This window comes from Eucyclogobius newberryi, unplaced genomic scaffold, assembly GCF_026437365.1.
Source record: "Eucyclogobius newberryi isolate DKJ021-1_F unplaced genomic scaffold, fEucNew1.0.hap1 SCAF_6, whole genome shotgun sequence".
Lineage (NCBI taxonomy): Eukaryota > Metazoa > Chordata > Actinopteri > Gobiiformes > Gobiidae > Eucyclogobius > Eucyclogobius newberryi.
The window spans coordinates 38,882,211-38,909,704 of NW_027316278.1; the positions used below are offsets into that span (position 1 = coordinate 38,882,211).

Below are 27,494 nucleotides of genomic sequence, written 5' to 3' on the forward strand. Positions count from 1 at the left end.
GGCCACACCTCTAATGATAGTCACTCAGAAAGATGTATTTAGGTGGGGAAAATGTGAGTACTTTTTGTGCCGGTGGTGGTACTTACGCCGACCTTGAAGTCACCAGACGGCCAAGTGGACTTTGTTGTACCTTTTTAAGCTTACAGAGTGATAATCACTCTTTTATCGTCCAAGGGGGGTGAAAAAAGAGTTGGAGAAGCTCTGATCTAGGCCGTAGGCGTTTGGGATAAGCAATGCGCAGATCCGTTTTTTCCGGCTTAAGCCTATTCGTCTGCACAAGGACGCTGGGTGTTTTTTCTACTTTCTCATTGGACACGTCAACTGCCGTTGATCATCTATGCGAGTCTTAGCTAAACACGAACGTGCCTACTGTTAGTTTGGGTCCTATATGAGAATGCCCAATACGACTAACTGATCCAGAACATATGTTCCAAATATATGAGAAAAAAGTAACAATCTTGCGTGTTTAGCCACAATTTGCCATCATTTTGTAGATTATAACAAGACACTTTAGTAGTTTACAAGTTTTACTGGACAAATACTAACTCCAATGTTGAACCTACAAAAACTTAAATTTGATCCACATAATGTGTATGACTGAGTATTATTCGCATATTCTCTGATCCAAATGTTTTCAGAGTAGGCACTGCAGTGCTGCTTTGAGTGTTTGTGGGTTTAGAAAGAAGCAGAATCAAGACAACTTCAAACATTTCAGCCATTGCAAGTGCATCCATAGAAATTGCAATTTCGATTTATTACAATAAATCATACAGCCCTAATTACAAGTACATGTAAAAAAGTACACATTCATAAAAACAAATCTACTTTTTTTTTTATAATGAGTTACTTTCCATCCCTGCTTCCAGTAAGGTGCGGCGATGCCGCAGATCAGGATGCAGCTGGTGGTGACTGGAGATGACTTTGGGTACTGCCCTCGGAGGAACCAGGGGCTGGTGGAGTGCTTCCTGTCTGGAGGCATCACCACTGTGTCTCTGCTGGTCAATGGCTCTGCAGCACAACAGGCCGTGGAGCTGGCCAAGAGGTCAGTAGAATGCACAGATTTCCACTCTGCACTGTCTTCATGTTGTCAAATTCTCTTCTGTGCTAGCTAACATGTGTGACGTGTGTGAGTACCGCTAGCACCACTGCCAGTGAGTGCTCCACTGGACTAACGTGCTCCTGGAGCCCTGGATATCTAGCTAGCGAACATTTCTGACCTGTTCCTGTTGTGCAGAGGCGCCCACACATTTTCGGCTCAAAGCTACTTTTACATTCGACAAAGCCCAAAGATCTACATATAGATCTAAATTATTGTATAATTGTGTATTATTTTTATTGTCAGTATTAAACTGTTTTTTTTTTTTTTTTTCGTTTAGCCATTATTAGGCTTTAAAAACACAATGTAATCATTAATCCTGCCACGTATCAATCATAAAACGCACCTATCGCTCACCTGCAGCCGCGTGTGGTTCGTCCCCACGTTTCCGCGTGCCTAAGCGCATGGATCTATCATAATATAGTTCCCTCAGTGTACGGGGCAAAATGAAGACGGAGAAAGACAGTTCGAGCTGACGCAGAAGTGGACAGAAATCTACGGGAGACGAGAGATGCGATGCGATCCGTCGCACTAACAAACAAACGCACATGTGTGTTGTATCAGTCCACACGGGGGAGTGGCATGTGCACTTCCACCTGCGTTCTCAAATCGCCGAAAAATCGTCCATACCGCCTTTAATACAGCAGAGTATTTTGAAAATAAAATATACTGACCACAACTACGCAAATGATAGAAGGTTGAGCTTAACCAGAACTTCCTCTCTCCTCCTTCCTCTGCGTTACACAGCGCGCACTTCCGGCACACTTCGGCACTTTTTGGCGCTTTGCTGGACTATTATGTTTGCTGCATGCGGAATTGAACTGCTGTTAGGACTGATTATCTTTTGGCTCTACATTGTTATAGTACTAAGCCTGCATTTCTGTCTCTATCCAGTGCTCATGGTCATCAGAGGAACACAGACAGTTTATTTGTGAGGGGTGCTGCTGCTCCCATTATGCACATAACGTGTAGGGCATCGAGTGCTCTGAGGGGCACCAGCCTGACCAGGCAGTTTGGATTGAATGAAAAACAGGGTATTTGTGCAGCAGCTGCACTGTTAAGATAAGATAAGATAAGCCTTTAATTCCAGGGTTGCAACACAAAGTAGGTACAGAAGTAAATAATAAAAAAAACCCTCTTATACTATATAATAATAACAATACAGTGAACCCTCGTTTATTGCGGGGGTCACGTTCCAAAAAGAACCCGCGATAGGCGAAATCCGTGAAGTAGAAACCTTTATTTTTTTACAGTTATTATACAATGAAATACTCCATAAAACATTGAAGCTCACGTGCCGCTCTCACCGGCCTCGCAAACTTCAATTTGGCAAGCGGTTTTACGTACGTGTCCATATTAATCCATAACGTTATTGACACACAGGTAGAGAAGACGCGGCGAGACTGTTTAGCCAATCAGAATACAGAACACAATGCATGATGAAAATCCGCGAAGCAGCGAGACCGCGAAAAGTGAACCGCGATATAGCGAGGGATCACTGTAGTGGCACTCTTATTTACAGCTGTTATATGGACAGAGAATATTGCACCAAGATGATTGACATTATGTCAATCAAATGTGGAGCATGCAGTAGGCTTACAGTCTTTAGTTCTTTATCATTCAAAACTCTAGGACTCGAGTGACGTCGCCGTTCTTTCCCTCCAAAGTGAGTTTGAGATGTCCACTGCACAGTTTAAACACTGACAGATCAGGGGCGCAGCTGGAAGCACTTTATTCTACAGTCCACAAGGAGTAAAACAGTCTTAAGATTAGGGATGTCCCGATCCGACATCACTACTTTAGATGATACATTTCTGCCTCCGATTCAACTAGAAACAGTGAAAAAGAACAAATGAAACAAGACACACACACGAAGCCAAAGTGGTTCAACTTCTTACAAATACCAACATATAACCTGCGTAGTGTAGCGCTTTCTAAAGCCTCGATCTGTTCTGCAGGTAATATTATTAACATTATGATTATTATTATTAATAATAATTATAATAATAATAATAATAAATTCTAAATTAGTAGCACCTGTTAGAGCTTGTCAGCTGCATAAAGATGCCTTTCCATCCCACAATCAGTCAGACTCCAACTAACAGTGTTGGGTAGTGTTACTTTTAAAAATAATTCATTACGTTACCTAGTTACTGCTCTGGAAAACTAGTGCGTTACGTTACTGTGCTACTGTGTTACAAAAGTAACGCGTTAAGAGCACTGTTCCCTCTAAGCTGCGCGCCTGCGCGATTGCGCACTGCTCGCACATAGTGCGCGCAGAAGAAAATCTATGGCATGTTATTCACCATAAACCTATTCATTAATATCTAATATTAGACCTAATCTAATCTAATCTAATTACCAAACGGCCACCGGGGGCAATCTAGAATGAAGCGTTTGACACTGTAGAAGACTCTAGTGGACAGTAGAAGACTCTAGTGGACAGTAGAAGACTCTAGTGGACAGTAGAAGCACTGTCCAGGGGACACGTCGTAAAACTCGTGTTCTCTATATTTTTAGTTTCAAAACGCTGTGTGTTTTATTACAATCAGACTCATATTCACTGAGATATTAGTCTAATTAGTCCCGCAGCGCAGCGGACCGCTGGTGCGCCGGTCCACGCGGACGACCGCGGGGGACGCTACACAGCCAATCATAGCATTGATAGTGCATAAGTGCCCTGCCCATACGCACCTTGCTGGTTTCCTTGCTAACAATAATGCGGCAGAGTTAAAAGACACAACCCCTTATCATGGTGAAACGAAATGCGGTTCTTTTAGGATGGAACGGCTTGTGCCACTGGACCACAGCCAGGCCAAAGCAGGACTCTCACATATAACTACTATACATAATACACTATACACTATACTATACAGGATTTTTGTATTTTTCATTTAAAGTGGGCCTAATTTCTTGTAATAAAAGTAAACTAATGAAAATTGCTGCTGTAATTTGATTATTTTAATGTAACTTGCTATGATGCAAGGTTTTGAACAGGCGTGATACTGGTGTGTGGCCACAGGGGGCACATCTGATATTGCTCACAGTGGTCCTCAGTGTGCTCAGAGAGCTTGTGTGTTTGTCCAGACACATGAAACATGAGAGGGAACATTGGTTAGGAGTATTCATGGGTTACCTATCACATGTCCTCACAGTTCCACGGTCACTTGTCCTCACATTTCCACGGTCACTTGTCCTCACAGCTCCACGGTCACATGTCCTCACAGTTCCACGGTCACATGTCCTCACAGTTCCACGGTCACATGTCCTCACAGTTCCACGGTCACATGTCCTCACAGTTCCACGGTCACTTGTCCTCACATTTCCACGGTCACTTGTCCTCACAGCTCCACGGTCACATGTCCTCACAGTTCCACGGTCACATGTCCTCACAGTTCCACGGTCACATGTCCTCACAGTTCCACGGTCACATGTCCTCACAGTTCCACGGTCCCTTCCTAAAGCCTGTTGTTGGTTTGTTTACAATAATAATTCCAGTGGTTTTAAAACATGAGATGCCAAAGCAATGGTCCAAGAGCATGTTTAAATTACACAAAAAAACACTATGCAGAATATTTGTAATATAGCCTCTGTAAACTCTTTAAAATGTCACTGTTATTATTGAGTCAATAAAGTGCCTTATTACAATATGGTTATATTCTACAGTTTCAAAATATGTGTGTGTGTATTCTTGTCTGGTCAGACACAACATCCCCATCGGGCTCCATGCTAACCTGTCCGAAGGCGTGCCTGTGTGCCCAGACCTGCAGCAATCCTCCCTGGTCAACCACCGCGGACTCTTCCATGGGAAGATGGGCTTCCGACGCTGCCTGGAGAGTGGGCAGCTGTGCCTCACACAGGTACGTCTGAAAATGTACCTATGTTCTATGCCTGTTTCCAGCATGAACCCTTTAGTTTTCTATGCAGTTTTTAGCAGGGAGGTGTCGAGAGCTACATCCCTGTACAACACGCGTCTGGAGCAGCAGTTCTCGTACAACAACCCTGCCTCTATGTGGAGATGGCTCTGGCTTCTCACAAACTACAAGCCCAGAGCCCCCCCTTCTGTAGATGACAGAAAACTGGCCCAACAACTAAATACTTTCTACTGCAGATTTGACACCCCCTCCCCCACTGTGGCCACCTCTGCTATCCCAACCTCGGTACCCCCCATCTCCCTCACACCTTCCTCAGTTCAAGAACAGGATGTGTGCAGACTATTTCGTAAATCCAACCCGCGAAAAGCTGCTGGACCAGACGGTGTCACCTCGGCCACCTTAAGACACTGCGCAGGCGAGCTGGCCCCTGTCTTCACTGGCATTTTTAACATCTTCCTGGAGTCATGCCATGTTCCAGCTTCAAGTCGTCCATCATCGTCCCTGTCCCCAAGAAGCCCCGGATCACTGGACTTAATGACTACAGACCTGTGGCACTGACGTCTGTAATCATGAAGTCATTTGAGCGCCTGGTCCTCCCCCATCTCAAGTTCCTCACCTCCCCCTGCAGTTCACCTGGAGAGCCAACAGGTTTGTGAATGACGCCATCAACCTGGCACTACACTTCACCCTGCACTCAGGATCCTGTTTGTGGACTTCAGCTCTGCATTCAACACCACCTCCTGCTCTGCTCCAGGACAAGCTCTCTCAGCTCAATGTGCCTGACTCCACCTGCAGGTGGAGCACTGACTTCCTGACGGATCAGAGGCAGTGCGTGCAGCTGGGGAAGAATGTCTCGGACACACGGACTATCAGCACAGGAGCTCCACAGGGCTGTGTACTTTCTCCCCTGCTCTTCTCCCTGTACACAAACTGCTGCACCTCCAGCCACGCCTACGTAAAACGAATCAAGTTTGCGGACGACACCACCCTCATCACCATGACGACACCACCCCCATCACCATGACGACACCACCCTCATCACCATGACGACACCACCCTCATCACCATGACGACACCACCCTCATCACCATGACGACACCACCCTCATCACCATGACGACACCACCCTCATCAGGCTCATCTGGGACGAGGATGAGTCTGTTACAGGAGGTGGAGCGGCTGGTGTCCTGGTGCAGCGAAGACAACCTGGAGCTCAACACCCAGAAAACAGTGGAGATGATCGTGGACTTCAGGAAAGGCAAAGCCCCCCAGCCCCCCCTCACCATCTCGGGCTGCCCCATCTCCACTGTGGACTCCCTCCGCCTTCTCGGCATCACCATCACTAGGACCTCAAGTGGGGGCCCACCATCAGCTCCCTCATCAAGAAGGCCCAGCAGAGGATGTACTTCCTGCTGCAGCTGAAGAAAGCTAATCTGACAGCGGAGATGATGGTGCAGTTCTACACGGCCATCATTGAGTCCATCCTCACCTCCTCCATCACCTCCTCCATCACCTCCTCCATCACCCTGTGGTACGCTGGATCTACAGTCAGGGACAAACAGAGACTACAGCGCCCTCTGTTGAGAAGGTGATTGGCCGCGAACTTCCATCTCTGCAGGACCTGTACGTCTGCAGGACTCTGGGACGAGCAGGTCGGATCACAGCCGACTCTTCTCACCCTGGTCACGGACTATTTGAGCCACTCCCCTCAGGCAGGGGGCCACTCCCCTCAGGCAGGAGGCTACGGTCCATACGGACCAGAACCTCCGGTCATGGGAAGTTTCTTTCCCTCTCCCGTTGAACTCATGAACACTGCCTGTAGAAGCTATTGTGCCCTGCCAACATGTGGACCAACATTAGACACGGTCAAAAATCATATGCCTCTGCACCTTCCAACACCTGGTGCCAATTTCCTGCCCTCTTTATACCTGGGGTTTCCACACCCAACAACTACCCAACAGCGCCCCATAGGGGCTGGAGGTGCACTTATGAAGGGCAGTCAAAATGGCTCCTACACTGCCTAAGCACTTTGCACTCACTGCACTGTTCACTTTTCATTGCACCACATATTTTATTTATGTACATATCATGTCTATTTTTAACTCTACTTACCCATTTTTAATACCTGGTAGTTATTTATTGTCCATTGTTTTTGCACTCATTGTTCAGTGTTTGATGTTTGTGTTGCACTGAACCGCCAGGACAAGTTCCTATGTCTGTGAATCCTGTTCATTGACAAATAGACTTTATTCTGATTCTGATTCTGATGTTTCCCTTTCAGTGGTTTTGTGTTCCTTTGGTTCTTTTGTGTGTTTGTTGTTTTCGACCAGAAATATTAAAATTATTCAAGCGTTATCAACAGAACGATCAAGACAATCAACCCAATGGCATCAGAAGTGTTACAAGAAGCATCTTTCAATCTGAATGGCACTGAACCCAATTAAACTACTCACAATTTTAACAAAAATGAAAAAAGAAAGAATAGACATATTTACAAGAGACAAAATTGAATGACACTGAACATCAAAAACTAACTAAAAAAATCCTGTTATTCATCATACAATGTCAAACATAGGGGGGTTGCAATGGAACATTAATGGAAAGGTTTTCACTCTTTTAAATGTGTATGCTCCACCAGGGAGGGATATTGCTTTGTTGCAATACCTGATTGTGAACCACTCTGAAGAAACCCTAATTTCAGATTGGAATCTTCACATTCAGCCTTCGTTAGACGTGTCAAACTCAAGAGGCACTGGAGGAACAATAAGTTCTGTATCTTATTGACGACTATAGGATTGATTGACATATGAAGGGAAATTGACCCTATGGCACACCAGTATACCCTTTTTTTTTTTTTTTTTTTATATGATTTTGTTTCCCATAGGCTTTATTAGACAGAAGAGGAGAGTATGAAGAGAAGGGAGAGCATGCAGTTATTTGTCGGAGTCAGGATTCAAACTCACAACACTGCGGCCGGCACATGTGCTGTGCTTTAACCACTCCACCACTGGGCAGCACAGTGCACTCATTTTTCTAATCCGCATAAACTTTTTTGTTCTTAATAAAGACAGATCTAAAATCACTGAAGCAGATACAGGCACAATAGACCAACGTGATCATGCTCCTCTGTAGATTTGGAAGAAAAATATCTGAAGGAAAACGATACTGGGGAAACTTCCCCGCCCATCACTACTTCCAAAGCAGTCTTGAGAGGACAAAGGAAGAAAAAGCTAAAGGACATGCAAGAAAAATTTAATTGTTTTTGGAAAATCATGCCAAAAAGGGGTGTTGTGTCCTAAAATGCTACAAGAAATTAAAAAGATAAGAAGGGAAATTAATGATCTGACTTCACATGAAATAGTTAAGAAAATGCTCTATACCAAACAAAGATGTGATGAGAGTGGATTAAAATTTTATAAATTACCATCTCGGAAACTTTAACAACAAGCTGAAAGGGCAAAATACGGAAGAGGCAAAGTATTGTAATCTTAACTAAACAAGACCAAATTCAAATCAGCATTTAATCCTTTATTTTAAAATCAGAAGAACAAAAAAAAAATTAGGAGCTGAAATAACAGTTTTGGAAATGCAGGGTGTAATCAAAAGATTAAAGAACAATTCATCTCTGGGAGCGATGGGTTCACCTCAGAGCGGTTTAAAGCTTTAAAAGACACACTTACTCCTTTCCTATTGACAACTTTAACTGAAGAAACTCAAGAAAACTCAGACCCCCCTAGTTCCAGGGCTCAGATGAAGGATTTTCTCTTGTGCAGCAGCTGCTAAACAATCCGTTAATTTTTCAAATTTGTATAGCAATTTGATAATTGCATATCAAAACACGAAAGTGACTAACAATCAATATTTTCCATTGATGTAACAAGATTATTTATTTCAAATGTATTTGTAAACATTCTATTTTAAAAAATCATCATCAATCAGATGACTATTTGCATGAGTCTCATTTACATATTAATTGTCTTTACACTCACAAAACATTTGTATGAAGCTTCTGATGGAAAAATACAGGTTGCTGTGGCGTCCATCATGGTGTATTTACTGTGTTAATCAAATTGTACCGCTCTATTTGACGTTCCATTCCAGCCAGAAAACTTTTCCATTTTTGGTTTTGCTATTTGATGACGGTCCCTAAGCACTTGTCTCGGCTCCGGCTGCACATTTGATGACGGTCCCTAAGCACTTGTCTCGGCTCAGGCTGCACATTTGTTGATGGTCCCTAAGTACTCGTCTTGGCTCCGGCTGCACATTTGGAGCAGTGTAATTTGCTGCGCCCAAAATACGCATCTGATTTTTAAAAACGAGGTTGTGTCACTTGGCAGTGTAAATATGAGTATTGAGGCATGTGAATGATCTGCAAAGACTTTTGCGTTTAGGAGCTATTGACCTTCGGAAGTCGCACTGTAGCTCCTCCCGCTTTCAGACTCGCCATCTGAGACAGCAGCGGGACTCGTCGTGTCAACACAGCGTCCTACATTGTGTCATGCCGTTGTTGGCGATCGATTGACAAGTGATCAGTACTTTTAGGCGCTTTGGTTATACAATTGAACACAAGTTTTTGTATCGCAAAAGCTGCGATATAAAAACACCTTTTTCTGACAAATGCATCGCATTTGAGAGAAAGCGATACCGCTTATTCTGAACCCTGAGTTAGAAGGAGGCCATCATATCCCTGATACCAAAAGAAGGGAAGGACTGATTGGATTGTGCCTCATATAGACCCATTTATATTCTGAATGTGGACTATCGTACAGTATATACACCTCAATAATGTCCAAAATAATGGAACAAATATTCCCAAACTTAATCCACAAAGATCAGGCAGGATTCATGACCAAACAACAAACACAAGACAACATAAGACCATCATTACACTTAATGAGCCGAATACAAAAACAACGAAACTAAGCCATAATAATTAGTCTGTGATTCTGTTAGCTGGCCATATTTATTGAAAACCCAAATTGACGATTTAATTATACAAAATATTGGGGCTTTTTACGATGGTCCAATATAAATAATTAAAATATTTTTTTCAATTTATCAAGCTAATGACCATTGTAGCCCTCTGACTGAGATGTTTATGAAGGCATATAATTTGGAACTTTCAAGGGGAATTATATCTAAATTAGATCAATGCATTTCTGATCTGGACAGCTACTTTACAAAATATATTAAAGATAAGTGGGAGGGAGCGAGTGGACTTGTTTTGACAGAGTAGGATGATGTCTGTACCTCCCAGTGGAGTACTACAAAATCACATGTTTGGAGAGCGTTTTGTTCGAGAATAAGAATATATCACCTTTTTTCATAACACCATGTCAAAGGGCCCATTACTCACAGGGATATGCAGAATGTTGGAGAAAATGTGGCAGCAAGGAGGCAAACCAGTATCACGTATTCTGGGACTGTCCTGTTTCAAGGTTTTGGACTGAAATAAAATGGCAATAAACCTTTTCTGATTCTAAAGATTCACCACAAACAGTTTTTGCCATTGCCATTCCACTCAATCTTAGAACTATGTACTTGGCCTGAGGACTCCTGCCATGGACACAATAAACTGTTACCTCTGGAAGGACTGGACAGACATTACTTTGGACATTCAGGAAATGGAAAAACTCACATTGGGCATTGAACTGAAAATGGACACATTTGAAGGATTATGGACTAAGTTTTCTTCTTTTCTCACCTGTTGGATGTCCTGCTTTTTTTGATTTGTTATTTTGGTCCTTTGCTCTGTCTCTGGTCCTGTTCTTGTTTCATTGTTCATTGTTGTGAAAATTAATTGTTTGAAAATATGTTAAACTTAAAAAATAAAATATATATAAAAGAAAATGCATATATTCAACAGACTTTGGACAAAATTTGAAATTAGACTTTTTTTGTGGGTTTCCTATGTCATAATTTTTTCTTCTTTCTCTTTATGATTTGTCGAATGTGTACTTTTTTATTTATATCTCATCTCTCCCTGTTTTTGTTTTTATATGTGTTCAATATAAAAATTAAAAACATTTAAATATAAAAAGAAAATAGAATAGAAAGAACCTTGAGTGCAGCAGAAATGATTGTAGAACCTTGAGCAGTTCCTTGGCCCTCGTGACTCTCATGTGCTTGACACTGAGCTGTAGGTCTTGTACAGACGGATGTGTCTTTCCTAATCAAGTCCAATCAGTTAAATTAAACACCGCTTGTCTCCAATGAAGGAGTCAAGGAGGAGCAGGGGAAATGGAGCCTGTGAGTTAAACATGAGTGTCACAGCAAAGGCTCTGAATACTTATGACCATGTGATGTTTCAGTTTTCTTTTTTATACATTTGCAAAAATATCTACATATCTTGGAAAACACTTTCCATACCCACTGTATATTCTAACAGAACAATTTGGATTGGTAAAGTAAATTGTTGCTGTTTTGGGAAACATTTTTAGAAATTAAGAAAGAAATTTGTTAATTTAAGCAGAAACACCATATTACCTATATTTGTTTATTACTATTTAAAAATAATAGTACGATTTAAAAAATAAATAAATGATATGCTTTCAAAATTGTGTTTTTTTGGAGGCTTTACAAAATTTAAAGCCTCCAAAATGCTGCATAAACTATAGCAGCTGTACACTGGGTGTTTGTCTCCAGAGAACGAGCTGCGCGTCCAGATAAAAATAGCCCTGATGTTTCATAGATCCATGATGCGCACTTCCACTCTTCAATGGATTATTTTGTTACTTAAATAACACACACTCTAACGCACTCGTCCACTTGCGTACATCCCATGCATACTACGGTAATTAGTAGTGGGAAAATTGAACCTTATCATTGTAATAAGCCCATTTGAAAGTGCGCGTCCTCATGTAAATCGCTCATTTTCGCTCAGTATCTCACTTGTGTTCCCCAACTTATACATGTCCCGTGCATATAAACATGTAATGCAAACATTGAACATTATTATTGTATAGAGGGCAAATAACGCACAGTGGGCAGAGCTCACTCAAAAATAACTGTTAGTTATAACCGTTACCAGGGACCCACACCATGACGTTGGAAAGCGCAAACGTTAGTTTATGATTATTTTAAAATGGGAAACATTGTTTTCGCATTGAAATATTATTCTTTTTTTCTTCCTTCTTTCTCATGACCAACCCCTCCACTTTACATACAGTGAACATGGACAAAAACTCATGAAAATGTGCACACCTTTAAAAACCGTGCCTTTCTACTTTCTGCGTACCTGAGCACCCCCCAATGTAATAAAGCATTGCGAGATAGCCCAAAAAAACGTTACAAACTCCTCCTAGGGCATTGGCCCGAAAAAAGCTGAAATTTGACCTTTCACAGTCTAAAATGTAGCTAGAATTTAAAAAAATTCTCAAATTTTGAAATTGCTGCCATTTTTACATACAAAGTTCAAATTGCGTCAAAATTGAATCAGTTGTTGAACCCCTTGCCCTGAAACAAATTAATTTGGCGAATAGCGCCCCCTACAGAGTGAAATTAAATTTGAATGAGGAGCATATAAATTCAACATAAAACTTCAACTTGTTTACACTTTACACTTTTACGACCTCCTAGGGCATTAGCCCGATTAACCTATAATTTGGTGGAACTCATTTTCTGTAGTGGGGCATCAAAATGTATTCAATTTATTTATTTTAATTACTACGGTCTTTTTGCTCAAAATATTTATAATTTCAGTACACAATAATGCTCCTGTTTGTGAAGAGCGCTACGGATTTTGCAGTATGTGTAATAAAAGGAGGTGAAAAGAAGATGTAAATTGTTTTAATATCAAATGGAATATTGGTTTCAAAGACAACCTCGGGTTCCTCATTGATTGAAGTCCAGTATTTGTGAACAACAGGGCGGTCCCAAAACACATTGTAATGACCCACAGTTTCTCCTGCAGTTAGCAGATAACGAGCACTTTGAGTGTTATAAAGAAACTTGATGCATTTTTCCAACAGTATTTCTTCTAAACATGTGATTTTATGGTTATGAAGGTTATTTTGTGTTTCTATTACCAAAGCTTTGGTTTTACACAGAATTTATATTATCGATTTTTTTTTTCTTCTTTTGAATAATGTGAAATGAATTGTTTTAACATCAAATCATGTACAAATATTCATTGAATATAAGATAAGATATTCCTTTATTGTCCCACATGGGGAAATTTCATTGTTGCAACGCAGGTAGATACAGAGGCAGATACAGAGGAAAAGAACAGATCACTTATAGGAAGTTTGAAAAACACTTTCAGTAGAAAAACTCCTATAAACAAAAACTCCCATAGACAAAACCTCCATTACCCAACAAGGGATGGAGGGGAAAATAATAAAGATAAAAATAAATAAATAAATACATAAATACCATTGCATGTGATCACGACAGTAATTGCACATGAATGTGTGTCACGACGGCACATGGATTGCATATGAATATGAATATGATTGAAAAAAACAAAAACTTTTTAAAAATCTGTAGGAAGAAATACAATGCTTTATTAAGTTTGCATTGTGTTTTAAATTTCAGTGTTTGAAAATACAATGAATAGTATTTTTTTCCTCATTTTAAAAGCAAAGCAGAAGATATGAAGTAGCAGTATTCTGCTGGGGAACAGGAGCTACTTCCGTCTGGGTTAAACCGAGACTTTGAGACACTGACCATTACACTTTTTTTGCATTGAATTAAAAAAACAGCAACTGTATTTTAACAAAGTGAATTTCAAAACATTGTAGTTTTATACACTGAAATTTAAAACAATGCAAACTGAATATTAAAGCATTGTATTATTTCACTTTAATAAAGATTTTAGTCAGAATGTTAAAGTAGTAATTTATTTGTTTAATTACATGGTTTATTATTATTATTTATATTATTAATAATACAATATTTATAGTATATATACACTTAATTTGTAAATATTCTCTGTCCAGAAGCCTTTGCTCAAAAGTGTCCAGAGAAATAAGCACGTGTGCATGTGTGCAGGTGGAGATGGAGCTGCGTGCTCAGGTCAGGCGCTTCACAGAGCTGACCGGCCAGCGCCCACAGCACATGGACGGACACCAGCATGTGCATGTGTTGCCAGGTAAACGTCTACTCACATAAACACACACGATCTAGAAAAATAAACAAAACAAAGTTCTGAGGAAAATTCAGAAATACAAACTGTTCAACAGTGTGGACTGATACAACACACACGTGCGTTTGTTTATTAGCGCGATGGATCACATCACATCTCTCGTCTCCCGTAGATTTCTGTCTTCTTCTGAATCAGCTCAAACTGTCTTTCTCCGTCTTCATTTTGTCCCGTACACTGAGGGAACTATATTATGATAGATCAATGCGCTTAGACACGCGAAAACGTGGGGACGAACCACACGCAGCTGCAGGTGAGCGGTAGGTGCGTTTTATGATTGATACGTGGCAGGACTAATCGGCAGTCCACACCACAAGGAAATAAAATCGTCCATTCAACCTTTAAGGATGGGATAAGAGTCAATTTTTCAAGATCTTGAGTGGTACATAGTGAGACTAAACAGCAGACACTGGAGTTCAGGACCACAGAGTGCCGTGCGTCTTCTTCTTAAAGCCACTAGTCACTCTATCGAAGACAGTGAGGTGAAGATTCTAAGCAGGGAAAAAAGATTGTTTGAAAGAGGAGTTGAATCAAATCAAATTTATTTATAAAGCACAATTCATACAAACTGCAATTCAAAGTGCTTCACAGTGTTTAAAACACAATTAAAAAAAAAATAATAAAGTAAAAACACAATGCAGTTTATAAAAATGTAAAACAATGTACATCAGTGTAAAGTAAAGAATAGAAATTATGTAGTATTTTAAAATCCGTTTAAAAAAAAACAGGTAAAATTATGTCAGTCATAGGCGCGGCTAAACAAAACAGTTTTTAGCTTGGATTTAAACACACGACTTCGGGGAGGCAGAAGATTCTCCGTGTCTGGTCTTGGCTCTGGGCACCAGCAGGAGGCCGGTCCCTGAGGTTCTTAGTGTTCGAGATGATTCATATGACACACACAAGTCTGAGATGTACTTTGGTGCTAGGCCATGGAGAGACGTATACACAAGTAGAGCTGTTTTGAAGTCTCTTCTCTGAGCCACAGGGGGCAGTGCAGAGACCTGAGAACAGGACTAATGTGATGGTACTTCCTGGTTCTAGTCAGGACCCGAGCAGCAGCGTTCTGGATGAACTGCAGCTGTTTTACAGCTCGTTTGGAGAGACCAGTGAGCGGCCGTTACAGTCTAATCTACTGGAGACAAACGCATGGAGAAGTCTCTCCAAGTCTTGTTTAGACATTATATTTTTGGCAAAGTTTAGACATTATATTTTTGGAGAAGTCTCTCCAAGTCTTGTTTAGACATTATATTTTTGGCAAAGTTTTTTAGATGGTAAAAAGCTACTGATGTTATTGAATTGATGTAGCGGTTGAAATTCATGTCTGAGACCATTATTACTCCTAAATTTTTTACCTTGGTTACGGGTTTTAGAGAGAGAGACTGGAGGTGGTTGCTAACACTTTCTCTAAGTTTTTGTGGGCCAAAGACGATGATTTCAGTTTTGTCTGGATTCAGCTGGAGGAAGTTGTTTTGCATCCACTCACTGATCTGTTGAGAGTGAATTGACTGGTCCATATTCACCTGCCGTCAGTGAGACATAGATCTGAGTGTCGTCGGCATCATTGTGATAGGACACACCACTGTTTCGCATTAGCTGTCCCAATGGCAGCATGTACAGATTGAACAGAAGGGGTCCAAGGATTGACCCTTGGGGCACCCCACAGGTCAATGCTCTCAGAGACACAGTCACCAATCTCAACAAAGTATTTCCTGTTATCGAGGTAGGATTTCAACCAATTTAAGGCCATACCAGTGATGCCCACCCAGTCCTCTGACCTCTGTAAAAGTGTCCTGTGGTCAACAGTGTCAAATGCAGCACTGAGATCCAGCAGGACTAAAACAGAGGCCTTGCCATCATCAGTGCTCAGACGGATGTCATTTGTAACCTTAATGAGAGCCGTCTCAGTGCTGTGATGCCATCTAAAACCGGACTGGAAGACATCACAGGAGTCACTTATTAGGAGGAACTGAGTGAGCTGTTTATAAATGACTTTTTCAAGGACTTTTCCCAGGAAAGGTAAGTTTGAGATTGGTCGATAGTTGTTAAGTGTTGTGGGATCGAGGCTGCTCTTTTTTAGCCGCGGCTTAATAACTGCAGTTCTCAAGACCGTTGGGAATGTTCCGGATTTAAGTGACATGTAGATTATTTCAGTAAGTGGAGTCAGCAGACTACTGAGCACGGACTTTAAAAGTCTAGTGGGAACATGTGAAGGCAGCAGGAAGAAGAGCTCAGGCTGGTGATGGTCTCTCAGGCTGGTGATGGTCTCTCAGGCTGGTGATGGTCTCTCAGGCTGGTGATGGTCTCTCAGGCTGGTGATGGTCTCTCAGGCTGGTGATGGTCTCTCAGGCTGGTGATGGTCTTTGTGATTAACAGATCCAGAGTGTGCCCTCTGCTGTGGGTGGGGCCACTTTGCTGTGGGTGGGGCCACTTTGCTGTGGGTGGGGCCACTTTGCTGTGGGTGGGGCCATTCACATGCTGAGTAAGACCAAAGGTTTCAAGAACAGTATCAAGCTCTTTAGCGCTTCTGTCACAGACATTGTCCATGTGTACATTAAGATCACCTGTTATAATTAGACCATCAAAGTCTGTGCACACAACTGAAAACATCTCAGTAAAATCATCAATAAAACGCCCAGCGCTGGGGAAAGCGGAAAGACTGGAGCCGAGGCCCGAGCACCACCACTGGATCGCCTCAGGACTGCCTCTCTGATCACATTCAGGCGCTGTTGAGTGATGCAATTTTTGTGTGCTGTCCGGTGGCAATGTCTATAAGTTTTGATATCAGTTCTTCTTTCTTTTTAAGTTCGTTGGATAGTCGAATGATTTCTTCTTCCAGATGTTGATGATGAGTGATGGTGTCCGGATCAAGTGGTCATTTTGTTTCTCCAGGTGGCATGGTTGGCAGTGTAGGCCGCCCCGGGCCTATGTTCAAGTGGGGCAATAAAAACCTCTAAAAATGATAAACATGACGAGCAGTGTGGCATAAAATAATAAAAAAGTGCTCAGTAGTTAAAAGTGCCCCGTGTAGCACGAAGATTTTGACAGATTAGTTTAAAATTACTATTTCTCCCTCACTCACAACATTCAAATCCCGCCTAAAAACATACCTCTTCACCCAAGCCTATGACCTCCCCTACCCTTAGCCTCCTCTACCCCATTGCCTACACTTCTACCCCCTGTTACATCCCCATCTTTTTCTCTCTACTTCTTCTGTCTTGTTCATTTTATCTGTATATTAATGTGTATTGTACGTGTTGTCCCCCCCGGTCTGTAAATACCCCCCCTTTTTTTATATATGTTCAGCGTCTTTGGGTCACTGAAAAGCGCTATATAAATAAAAGTTATTATTATTATTATTATTATTATTATTATTATTATTATTGATGTAGACAGATGTTTGACCTGTTCAGGCAGTGGCAGCCATCTTGGAAAGCCAATCTTTGTTAAAAAAGAAAGACAATCATTAAATAGGAATGTGGGTTTAAGATTCAACCTTCCTGTTGTTTATAATGGAATTTTGAATCCCTGGAGAGGTCGACACCCAGGGCATTCTGATGCTAATCAGTTACACAGGGAAGAGTAAGAGAGTGAGCCAGGGACAATCGGAGGCTTCTAGCCCATTAAAGGACTGATAGTAAACAAAGAGACTAGTTTGATGAACACCTTTTCATCAGGAGGTCCCGCCCAGTGGGCAAGGCCTACCCAGAGTAGGATAAATATTGCAGATTGAGAATGACTGTATGAGACGAAACGTATCGTTTAAAAAAAAAAAACTGAATCTGTTTCTACAATAATGACTGAAGTTTGCTGCAAAAAGGTCCCTGAAGAACTCTCAGACAATGAGAAACAAAAATGTCTCTCATCTGACAAAACAAACACACTTTGGCTTGAATAGCAAGCGTCATGTCTGGAGCTCCACTCATCACCTGCCCTATCATCCCTGCCCTATCATCCCTGCCCTATCATCCCTGCCCTATCATCCCTGCCCTATCATCCCTGCCCTATCATCCCTGCAGGGGCACGGTGGAGGCAGCATCAGGAACTGGGAGACTAGTCGGGCTCAACAGAAAGATGAATGCAGCAGTGCACAAAACATTCTTGATGCCAGCGATTATATACATAACACTACACGTGGATGAGGAGGATCTTTCAAAAACTTGTCCATATTTTTAAGAAAGAGTATTTATCATTTAAATCGGAGAGCGGGGCACCGGCTCCACCCGGAGAAAAGCAGCCCCATACAAGCAAGGTACAGCCCTGTTTCTCTGCTTTCCCCGCTCCACAGACGGGGGCGATCTGGTCACAAAACTGGACTCAAATGCGTCTTGATTGGGCTAGAGCAACGCCGGCGTCTGGTATGTGGACTGCCGCTTCTGTCCCAACGTCTTTGTTTTGTTAGTCGTTTCCATTGTTTTGTTTTGTTCCCGCGTCTCTGTGTTGTCTTCTGTCTACATCCCTGTTCCTTAACTTCATCGGACATTACTGCACCGTCCATCACTCATCTCTTCCCTCACTCCTGGACTATCTACTGCCCTAGCCGCCAGCTAACAGCTGGCTTAACACCTGCTGAGGTCCGTCATGGTATCGCGGGGCCTCCCTGCCGTGCAGACAAGGTCTGGGGCAACCAACGCCACTCACTCCACCAGCTTCAACACCCGGTCCACTGCTGCTTTTTCACAACTCTCTGCCCACCAGCTTCTAGTTAACCAGCTTCTAGCCACCGCCAACATACTAACTGGATTACTCTCATCTGCTGCTACGTTTCATCTCCTCCTCGGACTATCCCTCCCGCGTCTCCAGGCCACCGCTCCACCAACTTCTCGCCTACTCACCTACACCGCTGCTGACCTTCACCTCCTCAACCATAACCACCGTCTCCCAGCTGCTGCTGTCTCTGCAGCTAGCTCAGCTGGGATCCTTCGCCGGCCCCGCTACATCCACCGGGGCTCTGGTCTCTCCCATAACCAACACTCCAACGACGGCTCACCTATCCCCTCACTCTGGACTAGTTTTCGCCCCCCCGTCACCCCCACCTGCCGCACTGCCAACCTCAGCAACCTCCGCCCCCCCACCCCTGCGCCCCCATCCATCTCCGCGCCCCCATCCATCTCCGCGCCCCCATCCATCTCCACGCCCCCATCCATCTCCCTTGCACTGCTGAACTGCCGCTCCCTCTCCAACAAATCACCTGTTATATCTGAACTGCTACTGGACAATAACATTGATCTGCTTCTCCTCTGTGAAACATGGCAACAGCCCCTGGACTTCTATGCTCTCAACCAAGCCACTCCCTCCAACTACACTTACACTGCAAAACCCCGCCTCTCCGGGCGTGGGGGAGGTCTTGCTGTTATTCATAAAAAATCTACATCCATCACTGAACTGAACCTCAACCTTCCATCCATCTCATCATTTGAATACCTCGCCTTCTCCCTCCCCAACTCTATCACCGCTATCCTGATCTATCGTCCCCCAAAGCCCCACCCCTCTTTCCTCACTGAATTGTCTGAACTCCTCACCATCGCATCCTCTCTCTCTGCCCGCCTCCTACTCACTGGTGACTTCAACATCCACATTGACTGCCCCAACGCCCCACTGACATCCGACTTCCTCTCTCTCCTGGACTGCTTCCATCTCATCCAACATATTGACTTCCCCACCCATACCAAAGGCCACACTCTGGACTTAGTCTGTTCCTCTCTCCTACCCATATCTAAGCCCCACCCCCTCCCCTTCCCACTCTCTGATCATCTCTGCATCCTTTTCTCCGCCCCCCTACCCTCACCCCATAACCCCAAAAAACGCACCATCACCTACCGCAATATCAAGTCAGTCAACCCCCTCACGCTCTCCCAGCTCATATCCTCTGCTTTCCCCCTGACCCCCCCCCCCCCCCCCCTCTTCCCCCGACGACTATGCTGTCATGCTCAACACCACCCTCTCCGACTCCCTTGACTCCCTAGCCCCCTGGAAAACCTCCTCCGTCTCATACATCAACCCCGCCCCCTGGTACACCCCTGAACTCCGCACCATGAAGCAGACTGGCCGCCAACTCGAACGACTCCTCAAAAGAACCCGCCTCACCATCCACGCCGAAGCTTTCAAATTACACATCTCCTCCTACCGTGACGCTCTCCAAGCCGCCAAATCTGCCCACCTCTCCACCCTCATCAACAGCTCCCACCGGAGCCCTCGCACCCTGTTCTCCACCGTCAACAAGCTGCTCCAGCCACCGGACATCACTCCACCCTCCTCCCCTGACCTCTGCAACTCTTTCCTCCTTGCCTTCAATGACAAAATTTCCAAAATCAACAGCTCCATGACTGCCGTCTCCATTAACTCCAGCACCACCCCCACCCCTGCCCCCCCCCCCCCCTCTCCCTGACCACCCACCCTCCCCTCACCACCTTCTCCTTTGTTAACTCCTCTCATATCATAGACCTCATCACCGCTTCCAAAACCACCACCTGCTCTCTCGACCCCCTCCCAATGACTCTAACCAAGGCCTGCCTCCCTGCTCTCATCCCCCATCTCACCACCCTCTTCAACCAGTCTTTATCCCTCGGCCATGTTCCTTCCATCTACAAACTGGCCTCCATCACCCCCATCCTCAAAAAACCCACCCTAGACTCCGCCAACCTCTCCAACTACCGCCCCATCTCCAACCTGCCGTTCCTCTCAAAAACGCTGGAACGCATCGTTGCCGCCCAACTTCACACCCACCTCCAGTCAAACAACCTCTATGAACCCCTCCAATCTGGCTTCCGCCCACTTCACAGCACTGAAACAGCCCTGGTCAAAGTACTCGACGATCTCCTCACCTCTGCAGACTCCGGGGCCCTCAACATCCTGTTACTACTAGACCTCAGCGCAGCCTTTGACACTATAAACCATTCCATCCTCCTACAAAGGCTGCGCCAACTGGGTGTTGAGGGCTCTGCACTTGACTGGCTCACATCCTACCTCACCAACAGGCAAGAGTTCATTTCCCTCTCCGGTCACTCATCCACCCTCTCCCCAGTAACGCAGGGGGTCCCCCAGGGCTCAGTCCTCGGCCCCCTCCTCTTCATCTGCTACATCTTCCCCCTTGGTCACATCCTCCGCCAACTCAACCTGGACTTTCACTGCTACGCTGACGACACCCAGATATACCTCACCACCAAATCCACCCAAAACCCTCCCCTCAGCCACATCCAAACCTGCATCTCTACAATAAAATCATGGCTCACTCTCAACTTCCTCAAACTGAACAGTGATAAAACAGAGCTCCTCCTCATTGGCACCAAATCCACTCTCAATAAAACTGGTCCCTTTTCACTCAGCATCGACACCTCGACCATCACCCCCTCTACCCTGGTACGCAATCTCGGTGTCATCATGGACCCCACCCTCTCCTTCACTCCCCATGTCAGCCACATTGTCAAGACCTCATACTTCCATCTCCGCCGCATCGCCAAAATCCGACACTGCCTCACCCTCCCCGCTGCTGAATCCCTCATCCATGCCTTCATCTCCTCCCGCCTTGACTACTCCCTCCTCACTGGCATCTCCTCCCATTCCCTCCACAGACTCCAAATGGTCCAAAACTCCGCTGCCCGCCTCCTCACCCACACCCTCCTCCTCACCCACACCCGCCTCCTCACCCACACCCTCCTCCTCACCCACACCCGCCTCCTCACCCACACCCGGTCCCGTGATCACATCACTCCCGTTCTCCGCTCTCTCCACTGGCTCCCCATCAAGCAGCGCATAAACTTTAAAATACTCCTCCTCACCGTCAAAGCTCTTCACCACCTTGCCCCCCCCCTACCTGTCTGACCTCCTCATCCCCCACCGCCCCTCCCGAGCTCTCCGATCCTCCTCCTCTCTCACCCTGACTGCACCAACATCCCGACTCAAAACTTTTGGCGACAGAGCATTCTCCCGAACAGCACCCCGACTCTGGAACTCCCTCCCCCCATGTCCCACTCTCCCTCACTCACAACATTCAAATCCCGCCTAAAAACATACCTCTTCACCCAAGCCTATGACCTCCCCCTCCCCTAGCCTCCTCTACCCCATCGCCTACTCTTCTACCCCCTGTTACATCCCCATCTTTTTCTCTCTACTTCTTCTGTCTTGTTCATTTTATCTGTATATTAATGTGTATTGTACGTGTTGTCCCCCCCTGTCTGTAAATACCCCCCCTTTTTTATATATGTTCAGCGTCTTTGGGTCACTGAAAAGCGCTATATAAATAAAAGTTATTATTATTATTATATTATTATTAAATAAAATAAAAAGGAAATGCAAGGACAAATAGATACAAGAAACACACAATTTGAAATCATCTTAGATCTGTTGTCTAAAACCCTAACAAGAGTCCTAATTAGGACAGCAGCTATCGATTATTTTATTCATAGAGTAATCTATTGATTCTTTTCTTCATTTAATCGAGTAATTGGTAAATTATTTGTACATTCCGTAAACCATTAAAAATGGTTGTGAAACCGCACAGAGGACCGCGAGTATGAAACAGAAAGTGTGCGATGACCGGGCGAAGACACAGAGGCTAAAGAGAACGACACACGGAGCTAATGATTTCAGAGTTACAGCTCAAAACACCGTGCTCTTTCACACAACAATAAAATAATAATCGTAGCTTTTTTTGTATTCAAATGACTCTATTTACTCAAGTAATCGTTGCAGCCCTAGTCATTATAGAAGTAATTGTACTTCTTACTAAAATGAAATGCTAAAGTAGAAATATAACCTTTCCAGTATACCAATGTCTACACTTAAATACAAATGCCATTTGTATTTACTGAATACGGAATTATAGTATCACATAAGAATAGAGTGTGAGTACCAATATCTTGTCAGCCGACTGCAGACTGCATCACGCTTGATTCAGAGCGGGCTCTTAATAATTGGATAGAAAAGACAAATTCACTGTCTTTTTAATCCAATAAAATGCGCTTAAATGTGCTCTCTGTGGGACATTTTTTGGGAAAGGTCAATGAATAAAATGAAAAATACACTTAACTATTGTATTATTCACACTGCCACTTGGGTTCAACTGAGCAAATACAGAAGGTCCTCCTCCTCCTGGATAACGTCTGCAGGTGATGATCTTTTAACTGCAACACCGTATTCAAACCCAACTGATGCTGTGAGTTCTCATTTCTGAAACAACCATGTGGAAAGACGAATCCCGTGGTGATGGAACAGATGTCAGTGTGTTTGAGAAAGGTCAACTCATTGGCATTAGATCTTAGAAAAGATGAAGAAGAAGAAGATGAAGAAGCAGATCTCCTACAGCTCTGAACCCCAGTGAGAGTGTTTGGGACGAGCTGGAGAAGGTTTGTGCAGTGGACACTCTCGTCACCAATACAGGATCTGTGTGAAAAACAATGGAAAACACTGGATGGAAATAAATCTTGTAATATTGCAGAAGCTTAGGTGTGCTGTTCTCAAAGCTAAAGGCGGTCCTACAAAATACTACTCTGTGTGGCCCTTCTTTCATGTGGTGACTTTTTTTGGACAGGCAGTGTATACGGACGACTAAGAATGAAACCAAACCAAAAAAAGCATGCTTGGTTCCTGGTTGTCCAAGCATGCTGACGTCCTGGTTCTGTTTGCAGGGGTGCGGCTGGTCTTTGCTCAGGTCCTGTCGGACTTGAGCATTCCCTTCACCAGAGTGCCAGTGGAACCCGGTCTCCACAGCTGCCCGTGGCTCCCGGCCGCTCTGAGGTCGTTCTACAGTCAGGTCGAGAGGGACGCGCTGGACTCCATCCCTGTGTTCACAAAGTACTCACTCAGGTAAAGATACAGGGTTCTGCATCAAATAAGCTGAATAATTTGGTTTAAGATAAACTATGATCAATTATTAGTTTAGTAGTTTAATATTATTCTTGGATCATGGGTTCGATTCCCGGACCAGACCAACATCACATGATCTCTCTGGGTGGAGTTTGCATGTTCTCCCCGTGTTACTGTGGGTTCTCTCCTGGTTCTCCGGCTCCTCCCACCGTCCAAACACATGCATGTGTGTTAGGGAAGAGTGGTGACTCTAAATTGGCCCTAATGACTGAGAGTGAACTGTCTGTAATGTCTCTGTCTCTGTGTTAACCCTGTGACGAGTTGGCCACTGTCCAGGATGAACCCCGCCTAAGGCCCGAAGTCACTGGGATAGGCTCCAGTCACCCGTGACCCCGAAAGGGAACAAGCGGTAGAAAATGGATGGATGGATTATTCTTGCGTAGGGGGCGCTTACATCCAATAGATTGCATGACTGTCATACTAATGTCAATATTAGTATGTCAAAGAGTCACTCAGAGCTGTTAAAATGATTTGAAACGCTGCCATCTTCTGTCTAAAACTGCATTGTTATAGCCAGAGTGAGAATGGAAGTTTAGTTGTAAAGCACAAATCATACACAGGGCAATTCAAAGTGCTTTTTACAACAGGAAAAACAAAATGCATTAAGATCACAAAGACATGACAGAAATCACAATACAGTTAAAGCCATAAAAGAGAAAAGGGCTTATTAGTTTAGCTGAGCAAAAGGAAAAGTCACATGCTCAGCTAAACTAAACAGATTTTAATCTGGAACATAAAGTAAAGCCAGAGTAAAGGCCAGTCTCACACCAGGAAGACTGTTCCAGGAGGCCGGTCCATGTTTAGTCCTGACTCTGGCACCAGCAGGAGGCCGGTCCATGTTTAGTCCTGACTCTGGCACCAGCAGGAGGCCGGTCCATGTTTAGTCCTGACTCTGGCACCAGCAGGAGGCCGGTCCATGTTTAGTCCTGACTCTGGCACCAGCAGGAGGCCGGTCCATGTTTAGTCCTGACTCTGGCACCAGCAGGAGGCCGGTCCATGTTTAGTCCTGACTCTGGCACCAGCAGGAGGCCGGTCCATGTTTAGTCCTGACTCTGGCACCAGCAGGAGGCCGGTCCATGTTTAGTCCTGACTCTGGCACCAGCAGGAGGCCGGTCCATGTTTAGTCCTGACTCTGGCACCAGCAGGAGGCCGGTCCATGTTTAGTCCTGACTCTGGCACCAGCAGGAGGCCGGTCCATGTTTAGTCCTGACTCTGGCACCAGCAGGAGGCCGGTCCATGTTTAGTCCTGACTCTGGCACCAGCAGGAGGCCGGTCCATGTTTAGTCCTGACTCTGGCACCAGCAGGAGGCCGGTCCATGTTTAGTCCTGACTCTGGCACCAGCAGGAGGCCGGTCCATGTTTAGTCCTGACTCTGGCACCAGCAGGAGGCCGGTCCATGTTTAGTCCTGACTCTGGCACCAGCAGGAGGCCGGTCCATGTTTAGTCCTGACTCTGGCACCAGCAGGAGGCCGGTCCATGTTTAGTCCTGACTCTAGCACCAGCAGGAGGCCGGTCCATGTTTAGTCCTGACTCTGGCACCAGCAGGAGGCCGGTCCATGTTTAGTCCTGACTCTGGCACCAGCAGGAGGCCGGTCCATGTTTAGTCCTGACTCTGGCACCAGCAGGAGGCCGGTCCATGTTTAGTCCTGACTCTGGCACCAGCAGGAGGCCGGTCCATGTTTAGTCCTGACTCTGGCACCAGCAGGAGGCCGGTCCATGTTTAGTCCTGACTCTGGCACCAGCAGGAGGCCGGTCCATGTTTAGTCCTGACTCTGGCACCAGCAGGAGGCCGGTCCATGTTTAGTCACTAGCATGTCCAAGATGTACTTTGGTGCTAGGCCATGGAGAGACTTGTACACAAGCAGAGCTGCTTTAAAGTCTATTCTCTGAGCCACAGGGGGCAGTGCAGAGACCTGAGAACAGGACTAATGTGATGGTACTTCCTGGTTCTAGTCAGGACTAATGTGATCATACTTCCTGGTTCTAGTCAGGACCCGAGCAGCAGCGTTCTGGATGAACTGCAGCTGTTTTACAGCTCGTTTGGAGAGGCCAGTGAGCGGCCGTTACAGTCTAATCTACTGGAGACAAACGCATGGAGAAGTCTCTCCAAGTCTGGTTTAGACATTATATTTTTGATTTTGGTAATGTTTTTTAGATGGTAAAAAGCTGCTGATGTTATTGATTTGATGTGGCTGTTAAAGGTCAAGTTTGAGTCCATTATTACCCCCAGATTTCTACCTTTATTTGTAGGTTTTAGAGCGAAAGATTGGAGGTGAATGTTAATACTGCCAAAGACAATGATTTCAGTCGTGGACCACAGGGCATGTGGTCCACGACAGTTACCAATTTCAATAAAGAACTTCCTGTCTTCCAGAGAGGACTTTGGCAGCTTCAGATTATAGCTACTGTAAACTCACTTCCTGTGCAGTAAAAGCTTTTATCTGGGCCACACATTTGGAAATGATGATACGACAGTTTGAAGGTGAATCTAAACTAGAAGTGCTCTGACAGTTATTTAGACTGTGGTCTGGAAGTGAGCGGCTTTACTCTGAACAGCAAACGGCTGATGCTCGCGGCACTAACTTTGTTACTTATGTTTATTATCATTGTAAAGTCTGCCGCCTTTTTCACCAGGATTGTTTTAGTTTTGTTCAGATCTGATTTTAAGCCTGATTTATGTCCAAGAATTGAGGACAACTTTGAATATTTTACTCTCTCTCTCTCTCTCTCTCTCTCTTTGTCTCTCTCTTTCTTTGTCTGTCTTTCTCTCTCTTTGTCTCTCTCTCTGTCTGTCTCTTTGTCTCTCGCTCTCTTATTTTCAGTAAGATATTGAAATACAGAATAAGAAATTCCTTTTACTTTAAACCTGGCTCTGGCCATTTCATTTCCCAAATATGTTAAATAATGATTTATATAATACAAAACTCTCAATGGAAAAAGCTGACAGTGTCACATCGTAAAGAACAATGGTGTAAAAATCAAGGAAATGAGATTTTGATGTGTGTTTTGACCTGTGATTTAATTGATTTTGAATTGTTATGCAGCCATTTTTACATCCTTTCCCAAATAAATCCCTCCAAAATCAATGCAGAAAAGACTTTTAGTAGTTGTATCAGCATTACATTGTTATTACACGAGTACAACACGCCCCACACTCTTCATGTTCACAGGTGGCCCGACATGTACCTGGGTCTGACCACTATGGGCCAGAACATGACCATCTCCAGTCTGCAGAGGGCGCTGTCTCACGCCCTGTCCACAGAGTCGTCGGACCGCACACCCAGGGAGCACCCGCTAAGCGCTGAGCTGATGGTGCACCCGGGCTACCCCAGCCTGTCTGGGAAGGGAGGCTGTGGCGAGGGCCCCGATGACTTCTCCCAGTCCCCGGAGCGACAGCATGAGCTTCGGTTGCTCACAGACCCCGCCCTGAGCGCCCTGTACCAGCAGGAGCGGATCAGTCTGTGCACCTTCAGAGAGCTGCACACGAGCACATGACACAGGCAGGCGCTCTCGCTCTCTCT

General features: G+C 44.5%; 1 protein-coding gene across 2 annotated transcripts; it reads left to right on the forward strand.

Moving 5' to 3' along the window:
* The first annotated feature begins 871 nt into the window (after nucleotides 1-871).
* Nucleotides 872-27,494, forward strand: ydjc (YdjC chitooligosaccharide deacetylase homolog). 2 transcript variants are annotated; one of them, XM_072433282.1, is made up of 5 exons: nucleotides 872-1,042; nucleotides 4,800-4,956; nucleotides 13,962-14,061; nucleotides 23,736-23,913; nucleotides 27,144-27,494. In XM_072433282.1, exons 1-5 carry the CDS (start codon nucleotides 879-881, stop codon nucleotides 27,466-27,468), a joined length of 924 nt encoding a protein of 307 aa, XP_072289383.1. In that variant the 5' UTR covers nucleotides 872-878; the 3' UTR covers nucleotides 27,469-27,494. The 2 variants fall into 2 exon arrangements, with proteins under 2 accessions (XP_072289383.1, XP_072289384.1); XM_072433283.1 differs by lacking the exon at nucleotides 23,736-23,913 and having other exon boundaries at nucleotides 27,144-27,355.

Bases quoted from the DNA above. Each gene is read 5' to 3' on its own strand.
- ydjc (XM_072433282.1), top strand. From the start codon at position 879: ATGCCGCAGATCAGGATGCAGCTGGTGGTGACTGGAGATGACTTTGGG. The intron at 1,043-4,799 runs GTCAGTAGAATG...TTGTCTGGTCAG, and splicing joins GCCGTGGAGCTGGCCAAGAG to ACACAACATCCCCATCGGGC. The intron at 14,062-23,735 runs GTAAACGTCTAC...TTCTGTTTGCAG, and splicing joins GCATGTGCATGTGTTGCCAG to GGGTGCGGCTGGTCTTTGCT.